General features: G+C 43.8%; 1 protein-coding gene across 2 annotated transcripts in view; it reads right to left on the bottom strand.

Moving 5' to 3' along the window:
* Nucleotides 1–1,179: 1,179 nt before the first annotated feature.
* Nucleotides 1,180–15,951, bottom strand: part of LOC147629354 (MUS308 and mammalian DNA polymerase-like protein) — a 127,217-nt gene continuing 112,445 nt past the window's right edge. For both annotated transcript variants that reach the window (XM_086812590.1, XM_086812591.1), the window contains one exon: nucleotides 1,180–1,509. In XM_086812590.1, coding sequence (XP_086668716.1) covers nucleotides 1,442–1,509 — 68 coding nt within the window. In that variant the 3' untranslated portion in view covers nucleotides 1,180–1,441. The remainder of the gene's footprint in view (nucleotides 1,510–15,951) is intronic.

Below are 15,951 nucleotides of genomic sequence, written 5' to 3'. Positions count from 1 at the left end.
ATAAGGGCATCCAATCTAGGTTCCTTTTCTTTGAAGTGAATGAAAGATTGAAGAGTAAGGCTTAAGATGCTTGCAAACGTAGTAGTATTAGAGGGATTGCTAGATAAAGCCGTGATAAAAAGAGTTTACAAAGAGCCTATTACAATATGAAGATATAAGGAGAGAGTGGGGTGGGATGTGTGCCTAGAAGAAGAGTATTGGAACATGGCAATCTCTACTATGTTTATAACTTCTCAAAAATAAAAAATTACTATTTTAATCATAAAAATTACTATTTTAAGCACAAATTTAATTATTTTAAGGTGTCACTCAAACTCTCTCACTCACAGACTCTCTCATGTCGTTGAGATCTCTTTGCAATTGTTCCATCTCTCTCAATTGTCAATTTAATTACCTAAACGATCACGGAAGAAGCTAAAAACAATACCATTGACATAATTTGAGTGTACAACAATAATGTCTAAAACAATATATTTCTTTCATTACAAGCGAGTGAAATACATCAGTATGCACGCCGCGGGTGCTCGTGAAAGAAGGAAGGTGCGTCCTATGAGAGTTGTTAGTAAAGCAAAGAAACACTTATATATTGATCATGGATGCTTGGAGTCTTTCATTGTACTCTTTGAAGCGTAACAAACCTACCCGTGATAGCTCTCTTTTTGTCTAAGGCTTCATCCAAAAGTATGAAAAACTACTAAAGAGGTTTGTGTGAGACCGCACATGCTTTCACATGCTCTATGCCACTTCAAATTTGAGGGATTTATCCATGGGGAAAGAGCAATTCTAAAGATGAAGGAATTGCTCATTTAAAAAGTAATGGATTGGATGACCGTACCCACAATCCATCTATGCTGCCAGTGCTTGTATACATTGCACCCTGTTGAGATATAGCTTTTTTTTTCTGTCTAATATGCCCTATTACAGTTTTGCTTTATGTATGCACATGAACGGATTTCATTAAGACTGTTAGTATGGGAACTAGGTGGCTTGTGCTCTATGGAAGAGCTACCAAGAGCACTTTATTTATTCATGAATAGATACAACACTTCTATTCTTCATAACTAGTTGCTAATTTATAGAAGAGCAACGGACTAAAGCCATTGTATATCTAAGTCACTTTAGACTTGGAGAGAACCATTGTGTTAAGATTGAACAGCTTGAGGTGATTAAATGCAATTATTTCCTTAAAGCACCTATTATAAACCCCAAATTCATCAACAAAAAAGTGAAAAAACCTAAATGCTTTGACCAAATCAGTAAATTGAATATATTACATCTGCCGTATTTGCAACTGCACTTCCAATATGCCAACTAATCAAGATGATTAACAGTGTATGCAATGAACAAAGCATGTTCGCCATGGTTGCTTGATGTGGAGAGAGACCACCTTGGCATTAGGGCCGTATCCGTGTTCTTGTCTGGATGCAAACAGATCATTCAACTATATGTCTTCCATTGGCTGTAAAGAACCCCACTTGGGTCCACATTTTAGCTTTACACGAAGAGGAACTGCCCATACATCGCACCAGGTCACTGTTTGAGTCTCTCTCTCCATCTCTCTCTCTCTCTCTCTCTCTCTCACACACACACACACACACACCCACACCCACACCCACATAGCAGACTAGTGACGAAAGATCTAGTCATGCATCTCTCTCTCTCTCTCTCTCTCTCCCTCTAGTCACCATGCATTATTCTGTGTCTCGTGGGCCAATTTGATCCAGGAATGCTCAAAAAGAGGGCACCGCCTACATGGTATGCAAACACTACACTAACGCAGACCCAATATAGCAGAAAAATGTTTCAGGCAGGTAGATATCAAACAAACGGCCAATATATATAGAGATGCCTTGCAGAGAAAAAGACCCAACAAGACAAAATTTGAATAGGGGTGTGTCGTTATTCTTTCCATTTGACTATGAAACTGTATTGGACCACTTTGGTCTGCAACAGGTCATTTCATGGCAATTCTTAGGGGCTATGACATGTTTTTGCCGATTCACCAAAAAACAAAAAGAACATTGCCTCAAGTTCAAGTTAAAATTGGCAATCAGCCTACAGACCCTTGCCACACTCGCAGAGGAATCCTCCCTTCTTAGTTATGCAGTCCATAGCGCAGCCCAACAGAGATACCCATACACTACACTGTTTATTCCACCAGGAAAACCCACGAAGGCACTGCTCCCAAAATGCATGGTATTTTTCAGAATTTAAGGTCTGGAATGACGAAATCTGCTGTCATCATCCCCAGGGATAGAATATGAACGCCTTGCTAGACGCAAAAAAGAAAAATGTAAGTTTCTTTTGACAAATTAGCAAGAGCTGCTTCGTATTCTTTATAGCAATAACTCCAAACACTTCTCGCTTGACTTTCTATAAAGAAAATCAACCTCACTCTCACTGACTGTCATCAGGCAGTGACATGGCTCCTTAAAGACATCACAAGGCAGTGATAAGATATATTTTTCTTTGATTCAATAGGAGGATTTTTATGATATTCTATTCCTAACACTTATACAGTACCGTGTGGCCAGAAGGAAGCGGATAAAGCGTCCCACACCAAGGGATGCCTGACCCTCTCCTCGTCACAAGAGGGAGGGCATTGGAAGAAGGCTGGACAAAGGATGTCCCAGGCTCTGCAGAGCTGGCTGCAAATTTGTCCTTGAAAGAGGTGACAAATTTGTGCAACCTCTAAGAAGATCCAGTAAGTGCCACGGGACCAAGAGTCACCTTATGGGGGCTATGGGCTGAAACACAAGTGGATAGTCTTTCCACGGCTCTCACCTGGCTGGAGACTACAGACAATAATGTAGCCATTTATATGGTAGTGATGTGTGGACGGAGGCTAATAAAGGGCCGGGCCACTTTTTCCCTCTTTAAGAGATTTTCCACCCCAAGCGTATGTACACTCTTATGAGCGCATGTAAGTGCCCTTATCATGTCACTTCACTCGTACTTCACTCGTTCTCATCAATTTACTTTGTGTGTTGTGCGTCCATCTCTCTCTCCTCGCTTGCTGCATCTGTTGTTACCTTGATCTCCACTCCAACAATTGGTGTATTTTGGCTCTCACCCCCTTGTCATCTTCTCTCCTTGCTTGCTTCATCTATGTGTGTGTTGTTACCTTGATCTCCACTCCAACAATTGGCGTCCCTTGGCTCTCACCCCCTTGTCATCTTGTCCTTGAGCTATTCTTTTGATTATCTCAAATTGAGCTATCCTCTTAGGTGGAGAAGCTGTAGTATTTCGTTAACTACGTTAACCGATTTTTTCACATTTCGGACGCATTTTAGGGCTCGTTCACATGATGTTAGATTTCCATAGACATTCAGTTCGAACTATCTTAGTTCGATTTTAGGTTTTCTGCACTACAGCAACATTTGGTATATAGACAGGGCCACCATTATCGACATCACATCTTCAGGCTCCACATCAACAACTTTGACAATATCGTCATCATTGACATCGATTTCTGCTTTCCTACTAGTAACATTTCTACACTCTGCACTCTGCCAATTTCATTCACTTTGCTGGTTTTCTTTTTTCATCAATGATCTAGTGGCAAACATCTCGGTTGCGTTCAGTAGGCATTGACAATCTTCCAAGTAATTGAGATATTTGCATTCTGTGTCAGAGATTAATTATTTGCAAGCTCAAAATGGGAAGCAGTGATGTATTTGGGATGCTTTCCACTCACGATAAGCTTGACAGGACTACCTACCTATTGTGGTTCTATATGATTGGTCACCAAAGGGCTTTGAAATGTTGTTATTCGCATTGAGGCACACCATGTCTCACCATCGTAGCAACATAGTCCAAGTACTTTGGGTGGTGATACGAGTCATGGCCGCCTCCGCATCTCCTACAACGGAACAAGCCAAGTGGGATGACACGGATCCACAAACACATGCATTGGTGGCAATTTTAGTGAAAAGGAGCATTACTCCTCGTATTCGTTGATGCAAAACTATGAAGCATTCTTGGGATGGGCTTACTGCGCTTTACCAGGTGCGTAACGAGGAGGCCAATGCAGCCAATAGAAACTATGCGGATTAGGAAGCGAGAGAGAGAGAGAGAGAGACAAGGACAACCTACTTGCGCAAATAGTTAGATAAGTTCCTCACAAGGATTACAGATCTCAGAGAGCAACTTGCATGTATTGATGAGGCCTAATCCGAACAGTTCTTTGGTGTCTATTGTTCTCTAGCTCTACCAGATTCATAGTAGGGTTGTGCATCTACACTTCGAATCATGATAAAGGGTAATCCCAATGCCCTTACTTTTAATGAGTTGGTTGCAGTGCTCTTGCAAGAAGCAATCTTAGCAAAACTGAACTTGTATGCATGTGGAAGATCAAGCATTTGCTACCTGTCAAAAATATAAAGGCAAAGCCTTTTCTTAGGGAAACTATAAGCCAAAGGCACAATCAGTCCAGTCTTCTAGAAAGATGCCAAGAAGGGGGGGGATAAGCCTAAGAAGGTAAATGCAACAGCTGTGGAAACCCATGCCATTACACCAATGAATGCAGAAAAAAGGCGAGCGAAGAAGAAAAAGAAAGGGTCGGGCATGGTTGTGGCTGATGCATAAGCACCAATTGCTGGAAAGAGGAAGTTAGCAAACTATGTATAGGATGATTGGGCATTCATTGTAAACTGCAATTACAATCCTTCTATTCATGATGTATCCATGTCAGTGACAGATCAGCATGTCTAGTGTAAGCCCAACAGGACGTCTTGTGATAGATTCAACCATGTATCTAAGGGATAAAAATATAGAGAGAGATGGTAGAGAGAGAGAGAGAGAGAGAGAGAGAGAGAGAAAGAAAGAAAAATGGCGAATCTTGGTTTCCTGTACATGTTTTAGGGTTTCGTCTGCAACAGAGCTGCTGATTTAGGGTTTCGTCTGCAAAACAGAACTGCTGTTTTAGGGTTTCGGCTAAAACAGAGCTACTGTTTTAGGGTTTCGTTTGCAACATAGCTGCTCTTTTAGGTTTTTGTCTGCAACAAAGATGCTATTTTAGGGTTTCAATCAGAAATTTTGCTACTGTTTTAGGGTTTACACGTGCTGTTTTAGGGTTTCTCCTGCAGCAAAACAGCTTTTTTAGGGTTTCGAACAGAGGTTTTGTTGCTATCTGGGGTTTACAGCTGCTGGTTTAGGGTTTCGCCTACAGCAAAGCTACTGTTTTAGGGTTTTCCTTGCAGCACAGAGAGAGAGAGAGAGAGAGAGACTGGGTTTTCTTTGCTTTTGTACATGGATTTGGATGACCGGGCTACTGCTGTTGGTGGCATGGCTGCCAATAGCCTTAACATGGATCTTATTGAGGAGATGATCGAGAAGGATGTGGGTTATGCTTCAGATGCCTCGGAGCAACAAAAACGTCAAAGGCTTGATGTTGATGCAAGCTACACTCCGGTGAATGTTGGAGAGAATGCAGAGGAAAGTTCTCAGGTACCTTCTCCGGAGTTTGCACGTTTGCTGCAGATCACTGGTGAGCTTCTGCAAGAATATGTGAAGGCAAATAGCGTGCAAATGGCTGCAGTAGATAATGGTGGTGTGGCTGATGTATGCATGGAGACTCCTTTGTTGCTACAACAGCTAGCAAATTTTCATGATCGTGCTGCTATCTTCTTCTTTACTGGGCGTATTCCGTTGTTGCCTCGTCTTAGAGCAATGTTGGGCCGCTTGGTGTCACCTGAGGCACTTGAGGAGATTTATGATGGTCCGAGAGGCTTTTATGACATACTTTCTCGCACTTCGGAAGCCCGTAGGGCAGTCTTGGAGCAGGTGCCACTCTTTTTGGATGGGCAGTTGGTTCATGTGGTTCCGTGGAAGCCTATGGCAGAGTACCAAGATATGTTGCGCAAGGCTTGCCCAGTTTGGGTTGAAGTGAAACAATTCCCACCAATGTTTTGGCGTGTTTTACTAGGTCTCATGCGAGGTATCGGTGATGTCTTGGTGGTGCCTCGAATGACATCTAGAAAAACCGAAATCGTCTATGCATGTTGTGGGATACTGGGAGACCTAGGCCGACACATTTGCGTGTAAATATGGCTGGGCTGCAACCTTTAATGTATGAATTGAGGTGGGATACATTTGATGGCCACTGTTTCAAATGTGGTGAGATGGGCCACTTTGTCTCCGAATGTCCTAAGAAAGAACAAGTTGTTGCTACCAAGGATATCGTTGATGGGCAGTTGCCCGTGGAAGATGAGCATGATGCTCCTTTACATGATGCCCAGCACATGGATGTACATGTGGATGTTCAGAATGAGGTTGAGCGGCCACAGGTGGAAGTACGTGGTAAAAAGACCTGATTTGTTGCCCCGCGGGGGGATTTCTCAGATGCTGTTTGGCGGGGGCCTTTGCGTACTCATCAGGGGCCCTTACATACATATGCTCGTCGCCCTTTGGGTTCAGGTGCCCAGCAAAAACAGACCAGGATTGAGAGGCCGGGAGGCCAACTTTCTTAGGGTACAAGGGCTCTTGGGGTGGATAGAGTAGAACGCTATCCTATTAGAAGTCGCCTAACAAAAGAAGCACAACAACAATTGCCTCTTGTGTTTGGTTCGAAGGGTGACGTCATCTCGGCATGGGATGGTCATTACCCTTTGGCACGTGCTCGGGAACTCCAAGGGCAGTCTGAGATCACAAATACCATGTCTAAAAATGCAATGCTTCAAAAGGTTTGTGATTTGGCAGATTGTCCTGGGCCTAGTACACGGCCTTGTTGATTCCTTTTCTGGGAAGGCTTATGAAAATTGTATAATGGAATGTAAAGGGTATTTCTTCGCGCCAAAGCAGTTCAGGCTTTGGCGTACAACTTTTTGTCATGGTTGGGATGTTTTGTGTGCAGTTGAACATAAGTAGCATAAGTTGGCTGGCAAAGCCTATGTATATAAGGGGTTTCATGTTTTCTACAGCGGACATCGTGCTTTGCAGTCAGGTGTTATGTTTGCTGTTCGTTCGCAGTTTCAACCTTCTCTTGTGATTCAAGATGTTTATGGAAGATTTCTAGTGATACAGATTGTTTGGGATGATACGCCTTTATGGTTGTTAGGGGTGTATGCTCCAAATAATGCTCGTGCACGCCGTTTGCTGTGGAATGACTTGTGTGCTCTTTCAATCTCTCATCCTGGCTTTGTGATGGGAGACTTTAATATGTGTGTCTCCAAGGAGCAAGCCACGTCGCCTCATTCTGTCATGGATGGCCCGCAGAGAATGGCGTGGGAAGCTTTTGTCGCAAGGTCGCTAAAACAAGACATGTGGTCTTGGTTACATCCAGATGAAAAGGGTTACACTTATGCCTCACAACAGTTTCGGGGCACTTATGCTAGATTGGATAGGATGTATATTTTACATCAAGATCTCTTTTTGCCAGAGGTTCTTACTATGATGGTTGATCAGCAACATGTTTTCTCGGATCATTGGCCGCTTGTGTTTGAAATGGTCTATCATCCTGTGGATGCATATAAAGGCTTGTTGGGATGCTTGCCTTTGCGCTTAAATCACACCTTTTTGGAGCATGAAGTTTTTGATGTTTATATACGACATTTCTCCACAAGAGTGTCCATGCCTGATTATCATGCTTGGCCAGTGTTCCTTACCAACACTCGGAAATTAGCACGGCATTATGGTCTTGCTAATGCCTCTATACAAAAACAGCATGTGGCTCTTCTTGAGTCGCTTTTAAAGGACTTGCAGGCGTTCATGTTTACTGACTCTATGGATGCTGAAGTTGTGGATGCCATAGAATGGCTGAAAAAGGAGCTATCTAGGGTGTAGGAAGCACAATATGTTCGCTTTAAACTAGTTGCACGTCTTGATGCTTTGCGGGATGCTAATTGTCAATCTCATCGCTTCTATGATAAGTTGCATCAAAAACATATGCGTGAGAATATTGTTAGGCTGATGGATGCCCAAGGCAACCTTGTTACTCAACCTTCTGAGGTTATTCAGCATTGCATCAGGTTTTATGAAGATTTGCTTGCCCCTCGAGAGGATGTCTCGCCGGTTGTCCTGGCTGCAAGGGAGTCATTGTTTGTTGAAGTACGATATCAAGTTGACCCTGATGTGGCGGTTCAGCATGATGCTCCTGTTACTCAAGGGAAAGTGGAAGCTGTTCTCTCCAAACTTCCCATGGGAAAGAGCCCTGGTTCGGATGGTTTGACAAATGAGTTTTTTCGAAAATATGCTGATCAGCTTGCAGAGCCTTTGACGCTTATTTGTCAAAGGGTTTGGGATGGGGGATATATGCCTACCGATTGTCCAAAGTCCCTTCGCCTACTTCTTTGGCTCAATGGCGCCCGATCTCACTTATGGGTATTATGTATAAAATCTTTACAAAGATTTTTGCCAATCGCTTACAGAAGGTGCTTCCTACTCTTATTCATCCATATCAATATGGATTTGTGCATGGGAGAAATATTTTGCATAATATGCTTAATGTTCAAATTGGAGTGGATTATGCCAAGGCAAAGAAGCAAGAGATTGTGATGGTGCAGCTGGATCTTGAAAAAGCTTTTGATCATGTCAGCTGGTCTTTCCTTTCTCAGTTAATGACAGCCATGGGCTTTGGTCCCAAAATGGTAAATTTGGTGCATTTACTTGGCTCTGGCTCTATCACGCGGATTATGCTCAATGGAGGACTTTCGGATGGTATTTCTCTCACCCGTTCTCTCCGGCAAGGCTGTCCTCTTAGCCCTCTTTTCTTTGCCATTGCCACTCATCCTATGTTATCTCGCCTAGATGCTATGGCATCGCATGGTGAAGTGGTTGGTTTGCATCTCCCTCATGGCAAGCAATCGGTTGCTCAAGCCCTTGCGGATGACACTTTTATGTTTCTCAGGGCCGAAAAAGCCAATATAGATCGAGCAATGAAAGCTTGGAATAATTTTGCATTGGCTTCTGGGCTGAAAATAAATTCAACAAAATCAGCCCTCATTGTATGCACGGAATTTGATCTTGAGGCATTAGGGTGGCAAGGCCGTGTGGTGCATACAGGAGACATTGTTCGTCATCTTGGGTATCCGGTGGGTGTGGATGTGGACCCCCAAGCGCTTCTTACTTGGATTTCTGCTCGGCTCTCGGATAAATTTGTGTATTGAAAAGCTCAAGGGTGGCCTATGCACGTGAGGGTTAGGTAGCTCAAGTTATTATGCTTAGCATGATTTCCTATTTTTTGCCTTTGCTACCTTGGACGCACAAATCTCTTCTCCGTTTGGTTGCTCCCATTCGGCTTATGCTGTGGAAGAGGCAAGGAAATATTATGGGTCAAACATGGATAGCTTGGAATCACATTACGACACCCAAAAGAATGGGTGGGGATGCTTTACTGGATGTCCGCTTGCGCTTTTTCAGGATATGTGTTTGCAGGAGCAGCCTTGGGTATTCATGGCTCGTGACTTGATTGAGTTGGAGGGATTGTCACATGGACGGACACGTGTGCAGACTTCATGGTGGGACATTGTGAATGCGGCTCATCCTGTCCGTATTCGCTCATCTCACATTTTATCGCATATTCTCCTTTCTTGGCATGAAGTTCTACTATTGGCTCGGTGGGATCCTGGTCATGAAAGACTACTTTTGAACTCTTTGCAGTTCGAAACATTTGTGGAGTCGCGTGTCATTGTTTGGCCAGACAGAGATGCTTCACGCATACGACTCAACCGCATGGTCAGGTTAGGCTTGGTTAGAATCCGAGATGCTGTGATACCTGGTCCTGACAGGCCATATTCGTTTCGTCGTATTCGGCAGCACTTTAGGGTTTCTCAGACATTTCAGCCACTATGGGTTGACATCATGCATGCAGTTGAGCCTTTTACTCCATTGCCTCGGCCATCTGCAGATCAGCCTTGGCTTGATTGGGCACTATGTAAATCTAGTGACTTGATATCACTTTCAGCTAACCAGGTCTATCATAAACTCGTATCAGAGAAAGATTGAGTTTCAGCCAAGGCCAATAAGGTGTGGGGATTGCACAAATCTAAATCATGGTGGCAGAAAACTCTTATGCGTGGTTGGCAGTCTAAACTCCCTTACCAAGGTAAGGTTTTCATTTGGAGGATGTTGGTGGGAGGGTTACCTACACGGGATCAGCTCAGTCGTCGTAACATTACATTGGCCTCTTGCTTCTTCTGCACGACATGCACTGAAACAGTTATGCATCTGTTCATGAGTTGTCCAGTGGCCCGTCAGATTTGGTCTTTTGTCTCTCGCGTTTGGGAGGCTATAGTAGAGAGGTCTATTGTTTCGGCTCATCAATGGATATTTGGGATTTGTCCTCAAGTCATTACTTCGGACAGTCACCTTGTGATATTCCATTTCCTTAGATGGACAGGACTTTGGCATATTTGGACTACACGGAATGGGTTCATCTTTGATTCCTTGTCTGGAATACATGGGCACATTCTACGTATCCGCGGTTTGCTGCTTTGGCAATTTTCTTCTCTTCTCTCAGCTCAGCTACTGGATGCAGATGTTATTTCGTTATGGTCTACAGCGGCTCGGCTGGCTCATCTTTGATGCTTTTATCTGGGATGCTTATTTGGATAGGAGGCTTTCTTATTAGTGTACAAGTTTGCATGATCATGATCCTTTAGAGGATCTTTTGTGGGGGGTTTTTTTGGGGCCATAGGTTCTGTGTGAGCCATGTGGCTGATGTACATATAATATAAAACACCATTTTCACGAGAAAAAAACAGAGAGAGAGAGAGAGAGAGAGAGAGAGAGAGAGAGAGAGAAATGAAATGAAATGAAATGAAATGTTATATTAACGTCTTCAAAAGGCCAAAGTGACCTATGAGACCAAAGTTACAACCATGTGACATCTGATACAGTATCTGGAAAAGAAAAGAAAGGACTGAAGGTAAGAGAGAGAGAGAGAGGCAAAAGGATTTAGGGAACTTTGCACAATACACACACACTAAGCAGGGAACAAGCCCCGCCCCCTTTTAGGAACAATCCATAGGCTCGTAAGCCAAGATCAATACAACCAACAAATGAAAAAGCAAACAAATATACCGATGTAGAAACCCAAGTCGGAGTTGATATCGAGGCACGAGATCTCTGGTGCCAAGCACACCACGGGAATGACCCACAAGAATCTCTCACCAAGCTAGTACCAGATCCAAATCCAATGAATTCAAGTCCAATGAGTCCAAGTCCAAAGAAACTCCAGGTACATGAGGTACACACGAGATGTGCGTGGATGACAAAGTGTTTGATGTTCAGTAGTAAGTTCACTGCCCAATTCGGGGAAGAAGCAGTCCACTAAGACCAAACAAAGGACTACAAACCGGATCAAATACACATGGCCACACAGTATGCTCCGGTCAGCGACAGTAGCTACGGCACAGAAAGGCTTGTACGATTGTCTTTAATGTGTGTGGATCAGGCGGTGGCCGGCTGGTGGCAGTAGCTAGCAAGTGTCGACAATTAGCACTTGTTCAACATGCGGCAACCAGGCGGAAGGCACACAGCAGGTTGACTATGGCGCACATGACAGGCATGCGGCTGAAGTGTAGGCGTTCAACAAAACGGCAACAGCGCTGGCGTATAGGCAGCTGGACGGCTGCGTAGCCAGGTCGTAGTGGTGGTGCTGGTTGCACGCGACAAACAACAGCTGACAGGTGGCGGCAGCAGCAGCAGCCAAGAATAGTCACAGGCGGCGCTCAGGTGTCAACCAGGTAGCAGCTGTGGCGATTGGGTGGTGATCAAGGTGGCACAGCCTGTTAACAGGTGGCTCGTGTGACAGTAGGCTATGGCTGCAAGCAGCACTCGCTGCTGCAGGCATATAACAAGATAGTAGCGCACATCAGTATAGGAGGGGGCCAGCTGGCAGGTGATGCTGAGGAGGTAGCACACAAGTGGTGATAGCCAAGGTAGGAGCAGCGCTAGCAAATGGTGGCCAGTAAAGTGGCGATGTTATCTCACCCTCAATGTAGATGAAGATGATGAGTATCTCCTTTTGACAATGATGTTCAAGAACTTTGCGCTTTCTCCGATGGTAAGCTCCACACCTTGTCAATCTTGTTGATGTGGTAAAGGTAAATCTCCAAGCTTTGATGATGTAGAGATTACTCTTCAACTTGATACTCAAGAGGGACTCATGCTAGTTTTATACTACGCGGAAGCGCTGCTTTTTGCTAGAAAGCTTATCCATGCTTTTGCTTTTGCTTTTGCTTTTGCCTTTTTCTCTTTGCTTTTCTCTTTTTCACTTTATAGAATAAAATATTACTCAAATTTGACCAGCTTTTCCAAAGTTCTTGTGCTTTGCTTTTTCTGGCTTAAGGGCCTTGCTTTTCGGCCCTAGCGCTGCTTTTTGAAAAAGCGACTTTTTGCTTTTTGATCCGGGTCAGTCTCCTCTTGCCAGTGGTGCACTTGGCTCGCAGTCAACTCATTTTTTACTTTTTGCTTTTCTCTACTTTTTGACCAAGAATGGTGCTTTTTCTTGAGCAAACCTTATGGTCTCTGTCCCCATCATAGTTACCGCGGAACGGGAACGTTCCGGGAACGTCGGATGCTAGAACAGGCGCGGGAACGGGAACGTCGGGGAACGCCATGTCATATGACATGTCAGCATATGACATAAAATGACAAAACTATATTATGCTCTAAAGACTAGAGAACCTTAAGGCTTAGAGTATGCTAGTTTAGGCTTAATTCATGAAAGAAATTAGAAATTGGAATGAACTAAGAGCTTTCTAATATGATGCTTAAAGCTTTGAGCTTTAGAGTCTAAAGTTTAATTTTAAGGATTTCAAACATACAAAATATCCAAGATTAAAGTTTTAAACATTAAATATTTAAAGAGTCCAGACTTCAAATTGAAACTGAAAAGAAAGTACATCACATGAGGAGGGGCCAAGAGGAGGTAGGGAGAGTGTGGGGCAACCAAGCCTCAAAGAGCGTGGGGCAGCCAAGAGGAACGGTGGAGTAGTAGGTGGAACCGAGAGCGTGGGGCAGCCAAGGGAGCAACCAAGAGGAAGGGTGGAGTGGTAGGGGAGAGCAAGTTGCAACTCAGCAAAGGGGAGAGCACTCGGGCTTCAGCAAATGGCAAAAAAACAGCTGCAACAGCAACAAAACACGTCGCCGCCGCCGCCGCCGCGCAGAGACAGTCAAGCTGGAACGCCCGGAACGCGCGTTCCGCCCTACGTTCCGGCGTTCCGAGAAACGTTCCGCCACGTTTCGAGTTTCCTGGGCGTTCCGCGCTCCGATTGCGCGTTCCGGGCACGCGGCATCTTCCAAACCGGCGTTCCGACGTTCCAGGAAGGCGAAACGCCATTCCGCGGTAACTATGGTCCCCATGCCTTCTTCCACCTGTCTGGTGTCCGGCAAGGGTTCCATCATGTGAAATAGAGCTAGAAGGGCCAAATAGTTACATTCCCTCCCTCTTACATTGCAGTTGTTCTCAACTCCGGAATAGAAATGTTCCAAGCATATCCATATGTTCCAACTATATGCATATGTTCCAAGTTTATGCATATATTCCAAGTACTAGCCCTATCTGGTGAGCTTGTGCATCTGGTCTTTCCCCATATCAGTGGAGTTTTACGAACATCCAAGTCGAGCTCTTCCTCATCGAGTTGGGGGTTATCATTCCTACCACAACGACCTCGATCCATGATCCTATCAATACGAAAATTCTTGTTAAGTCCTTTTAAAATCCGACTTTAGATCCAACTGATTCTAGAGTTCTTTAGATTGGTCAGCTCTCCACAAAATCATGGGATAAAGATCCCTTATATAGAACTCATTATCAAATAACAATTCCTTCAGAACATATCATTCATATTCTTAACACAATACATCTGCTCATCTGGCAACATCTGTATGCCTTAGCTTTGACCAATGGGTTTGTTCTTGATGATACTTCTTCAAGGTCTGTCACACGTGTTAGTTAAAATAGATGCATACTTACCTCCTACAAAAACTCGACAGAAACTAGTCAACAAACAGGTATGCATCATTCACGTCTATTGGGTATGCCAGGTACTAGCCAGGTAGTTTGGCGCCCAGTGGACTATCACATGCCATAAATCCAAGCATTGTCCACATCAAAAACAGCACACAAAGTCAAAGAAATTCAAACATACATCAATATGTAGTGCACAAGTAATGATCCTCTTGTTCATGGATTGTCATGTCTGTTTCATTGAAAGCCGGTGCTAAGCTATTTGGCTCCCAACGAAAACCGCTCAGACAATCCTCAAGGCCATCTCGTCACTTGACCGCCCGAGAGTTCATGAATAATCATCTAGGCCATCTAGTCGCCCGACTATGAAATCCAATACTCATCTGGGCTATCTGATCACAATGATCGCCCGACAGTGAAATTCAATATAGTCATTTAGGCTATCTGGTCACAATGAATGCCTGACTGTTCATCAATAGTCATCTCTACTATCTGGTCGCAATGACCGCCACCTATGAAGTCCAAGATATCTAGCACAAAGGCCTGTCCAATGGGTCATCTCGCATCGTTGCCACCCAAATTAAAATTTTGTTCGTTTGGTTTTTTGGCATCGTTGCCACCCAAATATAAATCTTGCTCCTTGGGCTATCTAGCATCGTTGCCACCCAAACTAGAGCATGTCCAAGTAACCATTATATAAGCAATATATATATATATATATATATATATATATATGGTGGATGATTAATCTACAGATTCGTCTGCGGACCCGGATTCGGCGACTACTGGCCCGGACCCCGAAGGAGAGGGTTAAACAAGACCCCTCCTTTCGATCATTATCGCCGCATTGACCACCAGGTCATGAGGTTTCCCTTGGAGATGTCTCCCATTCATATCTCTGTTCATCGAAAAAAGCTGCCAAAAGGTTAGACTAGACTGGTGTAGGTAGCTCGATCACTTCACTCGTCATTGAAACATAAGCTAGAGATGTTTCTGTTTATACTATATATATATATACACACACACACACACACACACACACACAATGAAGAGGGCTAGAGGTACAATCCCTCCCTCTTGAATCTATCTTGTTTGCAAGACGTCTATGTCAATACTTCAAATACATTTGATTTAATCAACACAGATCCTTTGCTAGCATAATATCTTAATGCTTCAAAATTTTTTTTTTCAGCTTTGTTCCACAAACATTCTCATGGCTTTCTTTTTCAAAACTTGCAATGGAATAGCATCCATTGCAATCCCCTTGATGAACTTCCTGGCATGATGTCAATATGTTGCTCTTCCGATCTCTCTAGCTTCTTGCACTGGCTTGTCAGGACAATTTGCAGCCGTATGTCCCTTATTTCCATATTGGAAACACTTCCCTTCTTTGGCGTATTCCTCACATTGCTTGAGAGACAATCTTCTTCGGAAGAGTGGAGGTTCCATTCCCATCCTTCTTCTCTCAAGACTCGGCTCTTGATGGGGATCGGTCTTTAAACTTCTTCCTTTGAGGTGGATCCCAATTGTTGTTCTTTGTCTTGCCATTTATCCGAGGCATGTACAAGGCCTCAGCTTGCAAAGCTTTGTCTTGGGCTTCCTCCAAAGTTTTCGGACTAGCCATATAAACTCCTTGCATAAGGTTTGGTTGTAGCACATTCACAAACTTACTCATTTCCATAATTGGTGGGATAGGAGAAGTAAACTTCAAAGAAACTGCTGAAAAGTTGTTAAGGTAAGATGCCACATTCTCACGAACTTTCTGCTTTACCTCATCCCACTATTTCTACACATCTGCTTCAAAATTTGCGGGTAGAAACTTCTTGTTGAACATAGTCTTGAAATCAGTCCATGTTTTTGGCTCGGTCCCTTCTTGCACCACTTGTAGCCACCAATTCAAGGCGGCATCCTTTAAGTGCATGTGAACCATGCGAAGCTTGGACTTTTCCGAAAAATCCTCCCCACCAAAAGCGGCTTCAAACTGCTTAACAAAAGATGATGCTTTTTGTGTCTCGCTTTCCATGAAAAGCATCAAACTT

The sequence above is a fragment of the Cibotium barometz genome, chromosome 18 (assembly GCF_041138505.1).
Source record: "Cibotium barometz isolate CiBa-2024 chromosome 18, ASM4113850v1, whole genome shotgun sequence".
Taxonomy (NCBI): Eukaryota; Viridiplantae; Streptophyta; class Polypodiopsida; order Cyatheales; family Cibotiaceae; genus Cibotium; species Cibotium barometz.
Note: the sequence above shows the minus strand (reverse complement) of the source record. Positions and strands in the feature narration are given on the sequence as shown.